This window comes from Dipodomys merriami, unplaced genomic scaffold (assembly GCF_024711535.1).
Source record: "Dipodomys merriami isolate MVZ:Mamm:240054 unplaced genomic scaffold, mDipMer1.0.p SCAF_1394, whole genome shotgun sequence".
In the NCBI taxonomy this organism is placed as follows: Eukaryota; Metazoa; Chordata; class Mammalia; order Rodentia; family Heteromyidae; genus Dipodomys; species Dipodomys merriami.
Genome location: NW_027202709.1, coordinates 139,467 through 156,775, shown reverse-complemented (window position 1 = coordinate 156,775; position 17,309 = coordinate 139,467). Strand labels below are relative to the sequence as shown.

The 17,309-nt window shown below is 45.2% G+C and overlaps 1 protein-coding gene across 15 annotated transcripts in view; it reads left to right on the top strand.

The window, feature by feature from the left end:
- Positions 1-369: 369 nt before the first annotated feature.
- LOC138825662 (biliverdin reductase A-like) overlaps positions 370-17,309 on the top strand; it is a 37,200-nt gene continuing 20,260 nt past the window's right edge. For 6 of the 15 annotated variants that reach the window (XM_070020341.1, XM_070020340.1, XM_070020339.1 and 3 more), the window contains exons 1-5: positions 1,999-2,024; positions 4,518-4,612; positions 7,647-7,768; positions 9,731-9,763; positions 15,588-15,709. In XM_070020341.1, coding sequence (XP_069876442.1) covers positions 2,014-2,024; positions 4,518-4,612; positions 7,647-7,768; positions 9,731-9,763; positions 15,588-15,709 — 383 coding nt within the window. In that variant the 5' untranslated portion in view covers positions 1,999-2,013. Of the gene's footprint in view, positions 478-1,998; positions 2,025-4,464; positions 4,613-5,906; positions 5,956-7,646; positions 7,801-7,875; positions 7,939-9,730; positions 9,764-11,206; positions 11,296-15,587; positions 15,710-17,309 lie in introns of those variants that run through there. The other 9 variants (XM_070020346.1, XM_070020342.1, XM_070020345.1 and 6 more) reach the window with 9 other exon arrangements.

The window sequence follows — 17,309 nt, the reverse complement described above, 5'->3', positions numbered from 1 at the left end:
GGGGTTGGTCCCCTGACCACAGCTGCAGTTCCAGCCCCAGGACCCGGCCGCCGTGCGCCCAGCCTGCCATCCATGAACGCCAGGACGCTCAGCACAATCGGGCCGCGCTCAGCTCTCAGGGGAAGTGCCACGGTGCACCCGAACGAGGCCTGCAGAGGAGCAGCGAAGGAGAGGCTGTGCACCGAACGAACGAGGCCCGCAGAGGAGCAGCGAAGGAGAGGCGTGGATGGCTCCCGAGGGCCCGAAGAGGACTCCACCCGCTCGGCCTCTGCAGAGCCGCGGAGCTGGGAGCTCTATTTGTGGGCTCCTCAGCGGAAGAGGAGGGGCGATCCCGGGAGGAGGAGGCGAGACTTCCGGTGTGGGGCCTCCGCGGGCTAGAGCTGCTCTTCAGTCTCTGCGACCAGCGGCCTTGGTTAGGACCCAGCGGACGGGCCTCTGGGCCTGGGCGCCGAGGCTTCTCCCTCTCTGGAGGAAAAGGTTGGCCTCCTCCCACCCTCTTCCTGTTCCGCTTCCTGCTTCTCTCCCTTCTCTCCTCTCTGTCTTCCTCCTCTCCCCTCCCCTCCCCTCCTCCCCTCCTCCCCCACCCTCCCCTGCCCCTTCCTTTCCTGCCCCCCTTTCCTCTGCTTTCCCCCTCCTCTACTGCCCTCCCTCTTTGCCTCTTCTCCCCCTCCGCCCCACCCCTGCCCTTCATCCATGCCCCTCTCCCCTTCACCCTTTTCTCCTCCCCCTCCTTTCCTTCTTCCCTTCCTCCCTCACCTTCCTCTCCTCCCTGCCCTCTTCTTCCCTCTCTGCCCTCTTTCTTCCTCTCCCCCTATTAAAATAGCCTGCCATTAAATTCTGAGGCCCCCAAATGGTGCTTTTACAAAGAATTAATAGACACTAATCATATTTTAAGATACTTGAACTATAGACTATATGAATAGTTTTGAGAGCAAGTGGACAAGTAAAATTAGCATGCAAAACACAAGAAATAAACACACACACACACGAAATGGCATCTGTTCATAGCTGTTCATTGATCCACTATCGATCTTTTACTAGTTCAGTTTTCAAAGACAAATTAATGTGGTTATGCCTTACATCAAGTTTGTTGTCTTTTTGTAGATAATACTTTATTAGTGGATTGCAGTGGTAGGTCATAAAGGACAAGTATGTCGTGACAGAGTTATACATCAAAAAAGTACTCCTTTACATTTTAATAACCTGTACATTTTTCTTGAACATATTTAGCCAGTATTTTTTTTTCTTCTGAGAGGAACATATTGATATCTCTAAATCATGCTTTAATGTCTGACAGAGGTGGGGGGGGAACCTTTTTTTTCTCTGAAGCGTCATATGTATCATTTGAAGTCCACACAAAACCACTGATGCAGTCAGTCAAGACAGCCAATGAGAAGTATGAAAGGAAAGTGCCTACCCTGTACCACATGATTTTGTAGGCTTGAGCATAGATGCTCCTCACTCCTACCAGGATCACTGACTGACAAATAGTTTTCGAGCATATTCTGAGTTAACTTAGCATGTTTCATTTATGTTACTGTGCAGAATTTTGACAATTGTTCCCTCTTCTTCAGCAAAATGATCATAATTATTTATGATTTTGGTAAGGATCAGCTTCAACTTCTGTGTCAAATGTCCAAATTGAATTTTTAAGAATCTTTTTCGAGACTTCACATATGTTTTAAAGTAGCCTTTGGTTTATGGTCACATGGTTGTATTTCATATCTAGGCATGAGATTGTAAAAGTCCAAAATTATTTTCTTGTGCAAAATTGGAAGGTAAATAGCTACTTTTTGTAACATGTATTTTTTTCTTTTCTTGAGTTTCTTTTATAAAGATGGACATCCACAAAAAGTAAAAAACAAAACAAAACATAAATTTAGTCTGAAAAAAATGACCACACCTCTCTTAATTTCACTTCTAAAGGAAAAGACGGAGGTATGTCTACACTGTTCAGAAAACTGAATAAGTACTTCATTCAGTGTTGTCCAGAAGCTCCTCCTGCCATAGAAGATGCATAGAAGGTCTTGTAGAGAAACTTGAACCGCTTTGTCATGTAATTCTACTTCCACTCGCATGCCTGGTAATATGAGCTTCTGGTCTGACTTTTGTGCTACTATTATCAGCAAGAGACTTAATAATACACTTTTTGTTTATTTGTTCGTTTGTAATGTGCTGATACTAGGTCTGGAACTCAGCCTTGTGCTCTCTTTTAGCTTTTCTGCTCACGATGAGTACTCTACCACTTGAGTCACAGCTCCACCCCTAGATTTTGGTGATAAGAATCTCAGAGACTATCCTGCCTAGGCTGGCTTTGGACCATGAACCTTAGATCCTAACCTCCTCGATAGGTAGGATTACAGGTGTGAGCCACTAACCCAGCTAGCCAGTCTTTTTAGTCAACTAAATATTGAAAGTATTTGCCAGAGCAAGCATGGTGGTACATGCCTGTAATTCCAGCACTGAAGAAGCAGAGGCAAGACAGTAACAGATTCAAGACCAACTTGGGCTACCTAGCAAGTATCAGGCCAGCTTGGGCTGTATAGTGAGACCCTGTCCCATCAAACCCAAACAACAGAAACAGTTGCCAGGATGCCTTTCCTGGTAGCTTCAACTTTCATGCTTGAATCAGTTTTGTTTTGTTTTGGTTTTGGTTTTTTGTAGGGGCAAGGGAGCAAGCAGAGATATTTGGAATGCAACATTGGTGACACAGATTTATTTTGTGTTGTATGGGAGGCTCTTGGTGATGGATCTATAGGTGGGTTGTTTTGCTAAAAGGTACTATAGCTTCATAAGAAATACTTAGTCTTCTGCCCTAAACATTAGGACAGTTGCCTTAATTATGTTTTTAAGATAAGTTTCTACTTGCAATATTGAAAACTTGGAAGTAATCCTACTTTATTATCCCACATTATTGGAATAAATTCTGCATCCTTTTCCTACAACAGCAGGTATCTTACAGGGAAATTTACACTGTTTCTGAATAATGTATGATACGATGATTCCATGTTTTTGGGGTCTTTTATTGAAGTATAAAGAGGTATTGCACCTTACTGTAGGCAAGCTTTACAGATAATGGGTAAAATACAAAGGTTCATCTCTACCCATATTCTCTCAGTACACTAATGACATCACATTTTGTGCAAACCACTGATACTGGAATGTCCTGACTATTTGGAAATGTATCCACAACCGGAAGTGAAACTACACTGTCATCTTCCTTTTTCTCTGACTTGTATTTTGTTTGTTGGTTTGTTTGTTTTTGGAGAAGAAGCAACTTGTGGCTCTACATATCCTTGAGAGCTCCATTCCACTTCTCCATGTCTTTGGGAAGAATTTTCAATTTTTCAACATATTCTTAAACAACACTTAAACTTGTCTATTCTATAAAAAATAAGTCCAGAGTAGCTGAAGGCGCGGGGTGTATGCAGGCAGTCATAGAGGCTTACAGCTCAAAATCCTAATAATGAGGGGCATATTGGGTCTCTGGGCATTGGGTTGGAGGCTTATTTCTCTGGGCTTTAACCCAGAGAAGCCCTGGTACATGACAGCCGCCTTAATTCTGGGCATCCAGCAGCAGTGGGAAGTGGCAGCAGGCTGAAGGAAGCAGCAAGAGGTGGCACCTATGAGTGTGCCAGTTCTCTTACAGGCCTCAGGGATGAACCCTCAGCCTAGAGCAGTAAGTATTCTAGCTCCTAAGTAAAGGATGCTGGGATCCTCAGCCCTAGACAGCAACTCATGTTATAGCTCATGGTCCTAGGGTGCCTGAGACCCTGGCCTTAAGGCTTGGCCGCTCTCTGTGGCTCTTGCAGTGACACAGCTCACAGCTTCTCATCTTCTGATTATCACGGCCCTCTGTCTCCACTCCCTTTGCTCCCTGGTGTTTCTTCTTTGGCCACTTTCTCTCTGCAGGTCTTCAGCTATTTCCAGTGTTGTCACTGTCGCTGCTGGGCTAGTGGCCTTTACACCTCTGCCGCTGCTGCCACCACTACTCCTGCAGCTATGGCCTTCTCTGCCACTGTAACTGCAGCTTCTGCTATTGCTCTCTCCATGTTACCAGCTCAGCCTGCTCTACTAAGGAGAAAGCAAGATCCCTGGGAAGAAGCCTTCTATTTGGCCTAGTGTTACAACAGCAGGGGGTAGCAAAGGGTAGTGTCTCCCAGCTGACTTGAAAATTCAGCTAAACAACTTAATTTGTACAGCCAGAAGGGGAGTGTGGCCAGGCTGACTGCACCCATCCCAACAGACTTTCATTCAAATGAAGGTGAGGTAGGGGTTCTCCTTGTGTTTGCATAAATCACAGGTCTTCTTGGGCCACCAGGGGAAGTGCACCTGTGGAAGGGAGCCTGGCTTCAGGTTCCTCTAGAATCCACTGGACTGTTTTGTGATGGCAAGTTTCCCCCCCACCCCCCACCCCAGATGTTCTCAAGATCATATTTACATTCTGGTTTTTTTTCCCCTTAGCTTATCACTTCTACGTAGACTTCAGGACCTTACTCAGTGTAACCCTTCCTCAGGTGGCTTCACAGAAATGTCCAAAAACAGGCCAATGCATGCTGGATACTGACTCCCCTGCTTCTGCCTGAGATGCTTCCAAAACTACATCCTCCAGGTACTCTCTCAGAACTATCTCCCTAACATGTTTTCCTCACGGCTTGCACCAGTGCTCATAGTATTTGTTCAGTTCATATTAACATTTGAGGGATGGGCTTGGTTGGTTATGATGTTGTGGGCTGAGAAAATAAAAACCACTAAACATTGTATCCAGTGTATTTCCCAGAGTGTTCTGGAGTTGGATGGAGACATGGGATTAGTTCTGGCCACAAGTTTATAAAGCCTTCAGATTACCCATAGAGGGCTGGGAAGGTGGTAGAGTGCTTGCCTTGCATGCATAAGGCCCTGGGCTCGATTCCTCAGCACCACATAAGCAGAAAAAGCCGGATGTGGCACTGTGGCTCAAGTGGTAGAGCGCTAGCCTTGAGCTGAAGATCTGAGGGACAGTGCCCAGGCCCAGAGTTCAGGCCCCACGACCAACCAAAAAAAAAAAAAAAGAATTTTCCATAGAGGCAAGAAGCTCGAATTGGAGCTAATGTGTGTAGTTTTATTTTTTTTTAAATTAGTGGCTAGTAATTATACAAATGGGTTTCATTGTGTTTTAATTTTTTTGGTCCTGGTATTCATATAGAATAGTAGTACATTTAGAGCATCTTGTTTACTCAGTGTGTTTTCATATTCTCTAAGTTATCACTGGTAGGGTCAAAGCTCCATTAGCAACCTTTCTACAGGAAAGTAGGGGAGAAAGATAAAACTAAATAATTCATATAAAAGTTTCCCAAATCTTTAATCATCCCAGTCTTCCAAATTATTCTGGCAAAGGACCATAAATAGACATCAACATCTCTGAGACCTCAAATCAAACAATTGTGACATTTCCGTAAAGTAAATTTAGGGAGGCAATACCTTCAATTAAACATGCTGCAATAGAGCAAAATGAGTTTGTAAATAATTTGTTAATTCTGTGAATCAGTAAAGTTCTGAAAGGATTCTGGCTGGCAAAGGATAGTACGAAACTTCAATGAATAGTCCCTACAATAACAATTCTGAGATGCATGTGGTATGGTCTGAATATCAGTGTCGTACAAAGTTTGGAGATTGGACCCTAAAACCCCTCGTGATCAGATTGAGAGCTGGGGCTTTGGGGAAATGTTTAAGTCTTGAGACCCATGAGTGAGACTGGGACCTGTTAATTGGAGAGAAGAGTCTTACGGACTTTCTGTCTTGGGTGGCTTCCAACTTTGATGCTCAGATCTCAACCTCCTGAGAAGTTAGTACTACAGGTGTGGGCCACCAGTGCCTGGTCATAGCTATGTTTTCTTTCTTTCTTTCTTTCTTTTTAATCTGTCGAGGGGTTTGAACTCTGGGCCTGGACACTGTCCCTCAGCTCTTCAGCTCAAGGTAAGTGCTCTACCACTTCAGCCACAGCACCACTTCCAGTTTTCTGGTGGTTTATTGGAGATAAGAGTCTCACAGACTTTCCTGCCCAGTCTGGCTTTGAACCGTGATCCTCAGATCTCAGTCTCCTTACAGGCGTGAGCCACTATTTTCTTATGGTTTAATGCATTTGAATGGGAATTTTCTGTGTTTTGTGACCTAAAGCAACTATTACTATACCCCTAACCTACCACAAAGTACTTTAAGCTGAAGCAGATGATCACTCAGTACAATGGGATGTTCTTACACACACAAAGAGAGTCAGAACTGAACATAAGATATACTATCACATTCCTGTCATAACATTCCAAGAATTTTGGGGTGTGGAGTTCACATGCTTAATCTCTGCTCTCAAGAACTTGTAGGGTCCTTCTCCCAGACTTCCCCAAAGCTCTTCTGACTCAGCAAGTTATCATCAGTGGATTTTGCCTAGCCAGCAACCTTTGTCCGGTACCACAATTTAGCATTTCATTTGGAGGAAACACCCATTCTCCATGTCTTTCACTTAAAGTGCTCACATGCTCAGTCCCTAGAATTTGGCTTGTGACCTAGGCCTTGCCAGTGAGAAGATGACTTTTTTTTTTTTTTTTTTTGAGAAAAGGCTGAGAAGCAGAGGGTAGGGTTGAGATATAAATGGAAGCCACTGGGAAGGTTTGGATTAGAGAACAGCAACTGACTTAGAGGTTCAAGGTCAGTCTGGCTGCTGCATGGGGAAAGGTCTAGGAGGACAGCACTTGTTCGCCCAGTGAGCTCCTTCCCATAACTCAGCACGCTCCTTCCCCTCTCCACAGCTTAGCATGCTTCCTTCCTAGGCAACACTAGGCCTATATAGTAAAGGCAGTAAATAATTGGCCTCCAACCCCTTGGGATGGCACTTCTCTGGGGCAGCTACCACCATAGAAGGCAACAAGAGCACCTTAGAGTGACCTTCAGGCCTGGGCAGCTGCAGGGCCCCTTACCTACTACTTGGGCAGCAGCCATAAATCCTAGTCTGCCATGACGCCCCTGGTCCTCACATCCACACCAGGGTCTCCACCTGCTAGCCCTTTCTGTCTCCTCCTAAAACTCCTACGTTATTTAGGTCACCTCAGACAATAGCCAACACTTCTTCTCACTTCTCCCTTTCCTGGCAATAAACCTTTCTTTGTTTTCTGTACCTGGATGACTTTGTGGTTTTCTGGCAAAATATGATATACTCTTCACAGCACTAATTCCCCAGCGGGGCGATGACAGAGATGAGGTAGGAAATGATGGGACCCTGGGTACATGAGGAAAGACCAGTCAAGGGAATTCTCTGACTACCAGGTGGGAGGAGATACCCATGAGTGAGCAGGTCTTAGCCTGAGCAGCTGGGAGAACAAGGTTACCCCTGAGATCTTGAATCGGGGGCACAAATAAGGCCCTGTTAGGATTGTAGAGTAGGAGTGGGACTTGAGGGAGGCCCTGCGTGGGGATAAAAACTTAACGTCAAGATACAAAGCCTTGCTTTCTTTCCCAGTAGCCAAAAATAAGCAGTATGTGTATGGGAGGGGGTGTGTGTCCTGGGGCACTGTCCTGAAGCTTTTTCCTTCCAGGCAAGCATTCTACAGCTTTAAGCCACAGCACTACTTCTCCTAGTCAAAAACAAAACAAAATGAAACCCTCCTCTTCCTTAGGTGTCTCCGCCCAAAGAAAGACTGCAGCCAATGAGAACCCGCCTACCGCCCAGTCAGCAACTTGGCTGCTGCCAGGTGGGCAGGTCCGGAGGACAAGTTGCACCTCGACTTGGTGGCTTAGGGTAAGGGGTCCGGGGGATCCGCCAGCTCCTGGGTAAGTGCACCCTGCAGGGAACCGTGCACACTCACAGGGATCGCGCCCACGGGGCTCGTGCGCTCCCCGGTACGCTCCCGGGGAGCCGATATGGGCGCGCCCACGGCTTCTTGCATGCTCCCGGGATCCAGTGCACTGGTAGGGTTCCTGTAAACTCACTGGGATTGAGCTCTAATGTAGGGATCGGGCGCTCCTAGGGGTCGGATAAACTCTTGGGGATCAGTTTTTCTAGCAGAGATCCGTGCGCTTTGCAGGGCGGTGCTGTTCCGGTAGGACCAGTGTGTGCTACTGACAGCATAGGCCCCAAAGCCCTGGCAGCCTTCCCACCAGCTGGGTACTGTCCCGCCCAGCCCTGACCTTGCTGCCTAACTACAGGCTGAGCACCTGGGAAAAGCCACAGGCCTGATCCAACAGTGAGGGGCTCGATCAAGTACAAAAGAAAGATATATTAACACATTAAGTCTGTACTTTTTTTTTGTTTTTCAATTTTGTGGAGGCCCTCTGCCTTTCTGGATGCTGTCTGAGCTCAAGACTAGTGTCTACCACTTGGTCTGCAGCGCACTTCTGGCTTTTTTCCTGGCTAATTGATCAGAGTCTCACAGATTTTTCTGCCTGAGCTGGCTTTGAAAGGTGGCCTGCAGAACTCAGCCTCCTGAGTAGTTAGGATTGCAGGCAGATAAGAACACCTGCCTCCGGCTTGTGCAGAATGTTCACATTCCTTGGGCCCCACTGGTGGGTCTAGCAGTTCCTGTTTTCCTGTATCTCCAGGCTGAGAAGAGCTAGAGTTGCAGCAATAGGGTCCAAGGTTATGACCTGGCCTTCTGGAGTGGGAGGGTAGTCCATAGGAACACATGTGCGACCCTCTACCCCTTCTTTTCAGCTCAATTTTGAAATTGAATTGTGCATTTTCTATAATCATTTTCCTTAATTAGCAGCTCTTCTTAAATATGGGCACATGCTCCAAGTTTAAAAATATTAGAAATGTATTCCGTAGAATAATTGGCTTCATATTAGCATATTATCTCATTTCCTTCCTATTAAGTGAAGACCCCTTTCAATAAGAGGTAGAAGCTTTTGTAGTGAGGCTGAGGAGGATACTGAGGGTGTGGAGCAAACAGGCTGGGAGCAGAAAGAGTGGCTGGGAAAGAGTTGGGGAAAGGAATGGCTTTTCTTCGACATAGCAGCTCTGAAAATGAATGCAAAGTCAATTTTTATACAATTGTAGTGTTTCCTCGAAGGGGGTGGTTGACCTGTGTAATGACCAGTTGAGTGCCTGAGAAAATGCAGATTCTTAGCCTCTTCTCTACTCAACACAAGACCTTCTGAACTAGGAACCATATTTCGATAAAGCTGGCCTACAAGTGCACTGAAGTTTGGTACTACTGCTGTGCCATCGTGGACTGTTTACTTCTGTTCCTTCTCTCTCCTGTGTCTTTTTCTCTCCCCTTTTATCCACTGGATCCTCTGACCCCTGGCTCACGTGTTTGTTCCTTCCCCCTTCATGTGAAGTAGTCCAGCATTGTTCTTTTAACATAGTATACTCAGCTAGGCAAAGGAAAAAAGGATGACTGTTTCTTACTGCCTTGTCTCCAAGGCAGTAAGATGAGACACTGGCATTTCCAATCGTCATCTGGGGGAATATTTCATTTCCATGGAGGCCTCATGTTTCCAGCTGTCTTCCCAGAGAAAGATGGACCTCAGGATTTGGGCATCTTCTTTTGGAGGAGATGTAATTGATGTGATAAGGGAAGTTTACTACCATCAGCCTTAGATTAGAAGATCCCAGCCTGAGTACCAGGGGGCTGAGGTGGTGAAGACATCTGGGGAAGATGGGACTGAATAGGAGAGAAAGTGGGGACTCAGGAGAGAGTTAGTATAGGGTTTGGAGCAATGTCAGCAGGAGCCTGAACTACTGCTTTTGTCCTCACAGGCCCTGAAGGAAAAGATCAAAATGGATGCGGAGGTGAGTCTTTTACCACCATCATAACATGCATGCTGTGTTTGCAGCGCCTCTTCTTCCTCCTTCTAAGGGTATTCCCTTCCCCCTGCAGAGCTCTCAGAAACACCAGCACAAATGTGAAAACATCTGGCCTGTCATCTGCTGATGTACACATGTTTCTGGGTGATAGAGTAGGAATTAGGCCCCTCTGGGTTCTTATCTGTGTCCATTCACCTTCAGTTTGATTCAGACTTTTCCACGACAGCTAATTCTGAAACAACAGTCAAGAGCTAGGGGTGGCCCAGGCAACAAGGACCAACCAGTCGTGGACTGGAACCTCCCCAACAGTGAGGCCACGTAAACCTTGCGTCTTTATGCCTTGGTTATCTCAGGTATTTGCTGTACTGATGGAATGCTGCCTCTGAACAACTATCACCACGTGCTTTTTGAGTGACTACTGATGCTTTGTGCATCAGGGTTTGGTCTGTGTCCTGCTCACTACCTTTAGCTCTTTCTTAGCCTCCTTCTCTCCCTTTTCTTAAGTCTGTGTTCCCCAGGTACTTCTTGTCCTACCCATGATCTTGTGCACTCATCTATTTCCACAGCTTTCATTTTAGGCTGTATGTTTCAGGAAGTCCTGAGTGGATCTGTTCAAGCAGGTCTTTCTCCATATAGCCAGGAGCCAGTTGCTTATCCTTGCTGAATGACTCCATAAGGACCCTGATCTCATGACAGTGCAACCTGGTCTCACTGTGTCACCAGACCAAAGTTGGCTTCTCAGGGAACTCACTCCAACTGGTAGTTAACAAATATTGGATGCCTGCTCTCTCCCTGAGTTCACCAGTCATCAAAATTTGTGTCATTCCACACTATGAGTCGCTGTAAATTCAACTTGGATATGGTAATAAACCATTACAGATATGGCACTTTTGTTCATGGATCACTGCTGACAGTTGTGGCCATGGATACATCTCAACATTGTTTGCTTCTGATGTTTCATCTGCCTCCTCTCTTTCCCACTTAATTCCTTGCTTAATCTCCATGCTCTCCCTCCTCTGGCCCTCCCCTCTCCTCCAGCACAGAGGACACCCTCCTCCAGACTGTTGGCTGCATTTCCCTGTTGTCCATGGAACTCCTCCCATGTGTGTTTATGTTTGTCCCCTTTTCCCCATCCCTATTCCCACCTTGACAAAGACAGTTGTCCTCATGTCTTACATATTTTCCTTTGAATAGCTGTATTTTTCATGAAAATGTTTTTGGTTTTGTGTCAATAACTTTTAATGTGACAAAATGAAACTAGTATCTTCTGTTGGTACAACCCATGCATATAATCCTATAACATCAGATTGTAGCTACAATTTCCCCAAGGTCCTCATACATGGCTACAACTGTGCTATTTACTGTGCTATTGACATCATTCAATTTTATTAATATCATTTTCCATTTTCCCATTCAGTTAAGCACTATACAATCCACCAAGTTGTGCTTGTATTTCCTCCTCTCCACAAGCTGCTGAGCAGGATGTTATTGACATCTGTGTTCTGTAGATGAAGAAAGTAAGTGTTACACAAATTTCTGTAAGGAACAACAGCAGGGTGCTAAGATACAGATGAATACATTTGGTCATGTCCAGATCCATCTAATTCTGTCCATCCAGTTCTCCTGCCATTTCTGCTGGGTGAAGGGTTTTCTCAGAGCCCTCCATCTGGAGGGGACATGGCCCTCTTGTCACTTCCATCATTGTTATTTCTTTACCTCCCCTTACCTTCTGTCCTCTCACTTAAAGCTGAGCTGCCTGCTTGCTTTGTTCCTCAGTGTGTCCCCATGGCCTCTAACCTGATGCCTCAGATACACGTGATCCTCATTGAATGTTGATTGACTGAAGGGCCGGACAACTCCCAGACTGTTGAGTAATCCAGTAATCCAGTCCAGGGTTGTAGTAGTCAGTGAAAATGTAGAGGAAGGAAATCACATGGTGGAAATTGTCAAGAAAACTTGCTGACTCACATGCTGGCTGCAGGGCAAAGGACAGAGGATCCTCAGCAATAATCAGCCCTTTGCTCTCAGAGAATGATTGCCTAAGGAATGACTCTGGATGACAAGCATTTCAGGCTGATAGAACTCCTGTGGCAATGAGTCTTTGCACAGAAATTGAGAAGATTGTTAGTTAGGTGGATGAAAGGCTGGAATTCAGCAGAGCATGAAGGCCTAAATGAGGACAAGACAGCCTGAAGAAATTCCCAGTTTATGTTGTGTCTTGGAACTGGATCTGGTGGAGGGAGTGGCTCACAGCTTAAGGTGTTACACTGCAGCCTTTCAGCACAGATGTGGTCATGGCAGCCTGAAGAATGGAGCTCCCCACTCTGGAGTCATGGGAGAGAGAGTGAAGCAAAGAGGCATAACCATTGAGTTTAGGGAGATGTGCTCACCTGTGGGGCAGGATGAGGAAGGAACAAAGTATATGTAAAGAAAACCTCAGCAGCTCGAGGTGAGACAAGATGAGGAAGGAGTGGCTTTAAAGAAGAGCCACTGGAGTGTCCAGTATTTATGAGGTCCGGGAACATGTGGCTGAGGATCTCTGGAATGTGGCAGTGGGGTTTGGATGCCCTGTGGACCACATTCCTTGCTGAAGCAGAGCAGTATGGAAATGAAAGATTGCATTGGGGTCAGTGGAGTGAGAGGAGACCAAAGTCAAACCCACATGCATGAGGAGTCAGGGTGATTTGGGAGTAAGTTTTGGTTAGGAGATGGTGAGAGACAGATAGTTCCAGAAATGGAGCAGCACATGTCTTCTAGCACATAGGAACTCCAGGGAGGAGAGTCACTAGAAGCACTGCCAGCTCTGGTGTTTTTACCTCTGAGCACCCTTCAGTTATCCACACCTATCTTAATTAGTTGTTTATGTATTTAAACATTTCTAAATGATAAAAGACTTCAAAATACTATGAGGATTAGCCCTCCTCTTTCTCCTACCTCTGTTTTTCAGTTACCCAGTATCTCATGCTCTTCCTGCATTTTGTTCTCCAGTGGTATTAGTTTCTTCTTGGTCAACCTTTCATAGAGATTATAATTATATACACATACGCTTCCCTTTATCCACTTACTTTGTGTGTGTGTGTGTGTGTGTGTGTGTGTGTGTGTGTGTGTGTGTGTGTGTGTGGTGTTTCCCAGTCCTGGGGCTTGAACTCAGTTCCTGAGTATTGTCACTGAACTTTTGGCCTCAAGGCTAGCACTCTGCCACTTGAACCACAGCTCCACATCCACCGTTTTCTTTTGAGGGGTGGAGGAGGTCGGTAATTGAGGGTGAGAGTTTCACAGATTTTCCTGCCCATGCTGGCTTTGAACCAGTGATCCTCAGATCTCAGCCTTCTGAACAGTAAAGATGTGAGCTACCAGCTGTCTGGCTATGTATAAAGTGTAGCACAGAACTTACACTGTTATGTATCTTTTTGTTTCTCCCCCAACAATGTATATCTTGGAGAGCATTTACTTTCAATGCATAAAGAACCACTGTATTCTTTTGTGTAGTTGTATCATATTCAATTTTATAGATATAACATTGCTTACATAACCACTCTGCTACTAGCAGATTGTTTTTCTCTTTGGCTTCTTATAAACAAGAGTGATATAGATGAAATTTCTTTCCCAGGATAGCTCTGTAGGATTTACTCTCAGAGTATGATTTGCTGGTGCCAAAAGGTAGTTGTAATTTACAGATTGCAGTTTATGCAATTTAATGGTTATTTCTAACTTGCTCTCCCATTGCCCATTTTTCTCTCTATTCATCAGATTTCTGTTACTATGACAAATTTCTGAGGATATCAACTTTACAGAGGAAGAGTTTTAATTTGGCTCATTGTTTCAGAGCTTCCCATCCCAGGTCACTTGTCCTTCTTGTTTGGGGTTTGTGGTGTCCCAGCACATCACAGCAGGGGCCCATGACAGAGGAGATCTCTTTACCTCATGGCAGCCAGGAAGCAAAGACAGGAAGTTGCTGCTGCCCCAATATCTCTTCCATGGCCACCTCCAGTGTCTTCATTTCAGAGTGCCACTTTAAAGTTCTACAGTGACTCCCCTTTTTTTCCCCCAAACATTTCATCTCATAAAGATGCTTTTCTCTAAGTTGGTAGAACATCTGCTCTGAATCCTAACTTTCTTTGAACTCTACTTTTAGGTTTGGAGTGCCAAACACAAGTGTTTGTAGACCAAGGGGAGGGGAGGAAGTTTACTCTGGGACTATGATTTACTCTTATGATTGGTCTTTGAATCACATTGTGACCCATTAGGTATGTTCCTTTTCTACTGTCTCAAAACCATACCTATTTCTTTATTTCTTTAATACTACATTTTCAAGTCTGCTCCAAACATTATCAAACTAGGTTATTCACATTTCTATTACTGAAACAAATGCCTGAGATAATCAGTTCCTACAGAAAAAGGTGTATTTTGGCTCAAATATGGAGATTCCAGTCAATGGTCAGTTGGCCCTGTTGCCTTTAGGTCTGTGGCAAGGCAGCCCAACACAACAGGATACATGTCTCACAAGAAAGCCCTTCACTCCTGGGCAGCAGGGAGAGGCCAGGGTCCTGCAGTTCTGAAGGCAGATCCCCAATGACCATAAGGCCTCCCACTAGCTCCTGCCTCATAAAGGTTCCCCTGCCTTCCACTATTGCTAACCTGTTGATGCAGAACACCTAAGCTTAACTTGGAGAGACACTTAAGATACAAATTATAGCACCAAGATAAACCATATCCTACATCATAAAACACATATCAGAACTGGGTATTGGTGGCTCACGCTAGCTACTCAGGAGCCTGAGAACTGAGGATCTTCATTTGAAGTCCACCTGGACACAGAAATCTGAGTGACTCTTCAATTTATCAGCTCAAATGGTAGAGAACCAGCCTTAAGTGAAAAAGCCAAGGGAGGGAGAGCATGAAGCCCTATGTTCCAGCTCCAGTACTGGCACACATGCAAAAATAACGTCTCTGCACGTTTAAAAAGATTTAAAACATTGAAAGAATGTTTTCTGACCACATGGAACAAAATAAGAAGTCAGTAATAGGAAAATGCCCAGAATATCTCAAATCTGAACTAAGGCTAGAGCAGTGGACAAAGGAAGAGGGCCAAGTCAGGGGTCACAGATGGTGAGATCACAAAGGTGACATTCCTATTTCTGTGCTCAGAAGCATTCAAGCACAACTGGGTTGAAGGCTTATGTGGAAGTCATGCATAGAAATTTAAAGGACATCGAGTTGTTTCATAATTCTAAAATGTTCACTTGCTATTCCCTGTGGTCTATTTCCAGGCAGCCTCCAGCAGTGCACTTAGGTGATATTTAAGGTGTTACAATTGAATGGCCATAATGGTGGCTAAAATGTGGAAAGCTATGCTAAGGACTTAAACCACATGGATCCTGCTTTCCATGTGCTCTTATCTGTCAGCATCATATACAGCAGCTGTGACCACTTTGAATAACTCTAAGCTCATCCTATCCTCATGTCCCTGGTAGACTCAGGACAGAGGCCACAGCTCAGGCTGGGTAGCAGGATTTACAGCAGAACACTCCATCATTGGAGAGGTGGCAGTAGGCAGGGAAAGCCAATTGGAGGTAGGCATCTGGAAGATTTTCACACAAAGACATAGGCACAGCCCCTTCAGAATGTGTTGGACAGAGCTGACTCACCTCTGAGCCCAGGAGAGTCTTAGTCCAGCCAGGATACAGAGGCTTCCAGTGTTGTAGAATTACAGCTCTTCCTGTTTATCAGGACTCTGACTATCCTTTGTTTCTTGTTGTCCTCTGCTAAATTGCTGTTTACAATCCTAACTTGGTCCCTTATGTTTCAGCCCGTGAGAAAGTTTGGTGTGGTGGTTGTTGGTGTTGGCAGAGCTGGCTCCGTGAGGATAAGGGACTTAAAGAATCCAGAAGGTTCCTCGGCTTACCTGAACCTGATTGGCTTCGTGTCCAGGTGGCATGGACTAGCTTGGTACACATAATTTGCAGGAAGCATAGTGCAAAATAACACAATAAAACACGGACATCTTCTGACCCAGGGGAGAAAACCACACACAGTTCTTTCCCACAAGGTCTCAGGTTTGGTCAGGTCTTGAAAGTGAAAAGGAGAGGGTCTTGAGCTGGGGTGTACAGCAAATGGGAACCCCAAGAACAGAACAGGGAAGATTAGCCCCAGGTACATCTGCTACAGAAGGGACACAGCAAATACAGGTGTGTTTGGTCTGAAAAAGGCTGGGAGGCATGTGGGAGTTCATTGTTCCATCAGTTTTCAGAGACAGCATCCTCATGGTAACCCTAGGATTCACATACTTTCTGTCATTCTGAGTTCTATACTCAGTCAACACCACTAGTCAGAGAAGGAAACTGAGCCACAGGAAGGTTAATTAGTTTTTTAGAGATCAAAAAGCTAGAGAACTTAAGAATATAAGACTGATTCCAAAGCTCGTCTTTTAAATATTGTGTATTTTCTTCCCACTGATACTTTTAACCTACTTTTCTCTTCTTCTTCTTTTTTTTTTTTTTGTTAGTCGCAGGGCTTGAACACTGGGCCTGGGCACTGTCCATCAGCTCTTCAGCTCAAGGCTAGCGCTCTACCACTTAAGCCACAGTGCCACTTCTGGTTTTCTGGTGGTTTATTGGAGATAAGAGTCTCACGGACTTTCCTGCCTGGGCTGGCTTTGAACCGTGATCCTCAGATCTCAGTCTCCTGAGTAGCTAGGATTACAGGCGTGAGCCACTGGCACCTGGCTAAACCCACTTTTCTTTAAAGATTGTTTCCTACAGCTCATAGGAAACCAAGCCTATCACTCTGATTCTTCATTTCCCTAACCTTACTCATGCACAAACACACATTACTCACCAAACATCATACCAAGCTGATTTTGTGCAGTATTTTTTGCTGGCATTAATTGTCAGCTAGCTGGTGACACTGACTATTGTAGTTATTCACCCTGAAGACTCTTCATATTATAATTCTTCAGACCATCTGGTTCCTATGTAAGCATTGAATGTGAGCTTTTAGGCCCCAGAGAGATCTAGAAGTGTTAGAATTGCTCTTTGCCAAGCTTCTTCCTGTAAGACTTCAAGAGCTTCACACACAAGAAGACCCCGGGTATGCCTGTCTGAAGCTCTGACAGGATGAGACTCGAGCTCAAGGGCAAAGTGGAATTTCTCTTCTCCCAGCAACCCTGTAGAAAGATGGGTGTTTCATGCCAATGTCTTGTCCCCACACAACTTACACCCTGCTGTTACCACATGGTTCCTCATTACCTACTGGCTAGTTTCTGCTGTCCCTCCAGGAATCCTGTTCTGAAACCCTAGGCTACCATTCTTTGTCTTCTCTGAGTCTTGAACCCCTGCTTCTCAACACAGTCCTCATGTCGTCAGCTTTCAAGTGTTGGGAAATGTGTTCCTATGTGCAGCTTCTTCCCTGTATGTCACTAGAAGGTGATGCTTCTGTTTAATGTTCTTGATATCTTCGACATATAGTGGACACACACTAATCCTAGTCACATCCTGTAGTGAGTTGATGGCCCATGGAAGGAAACATAGCA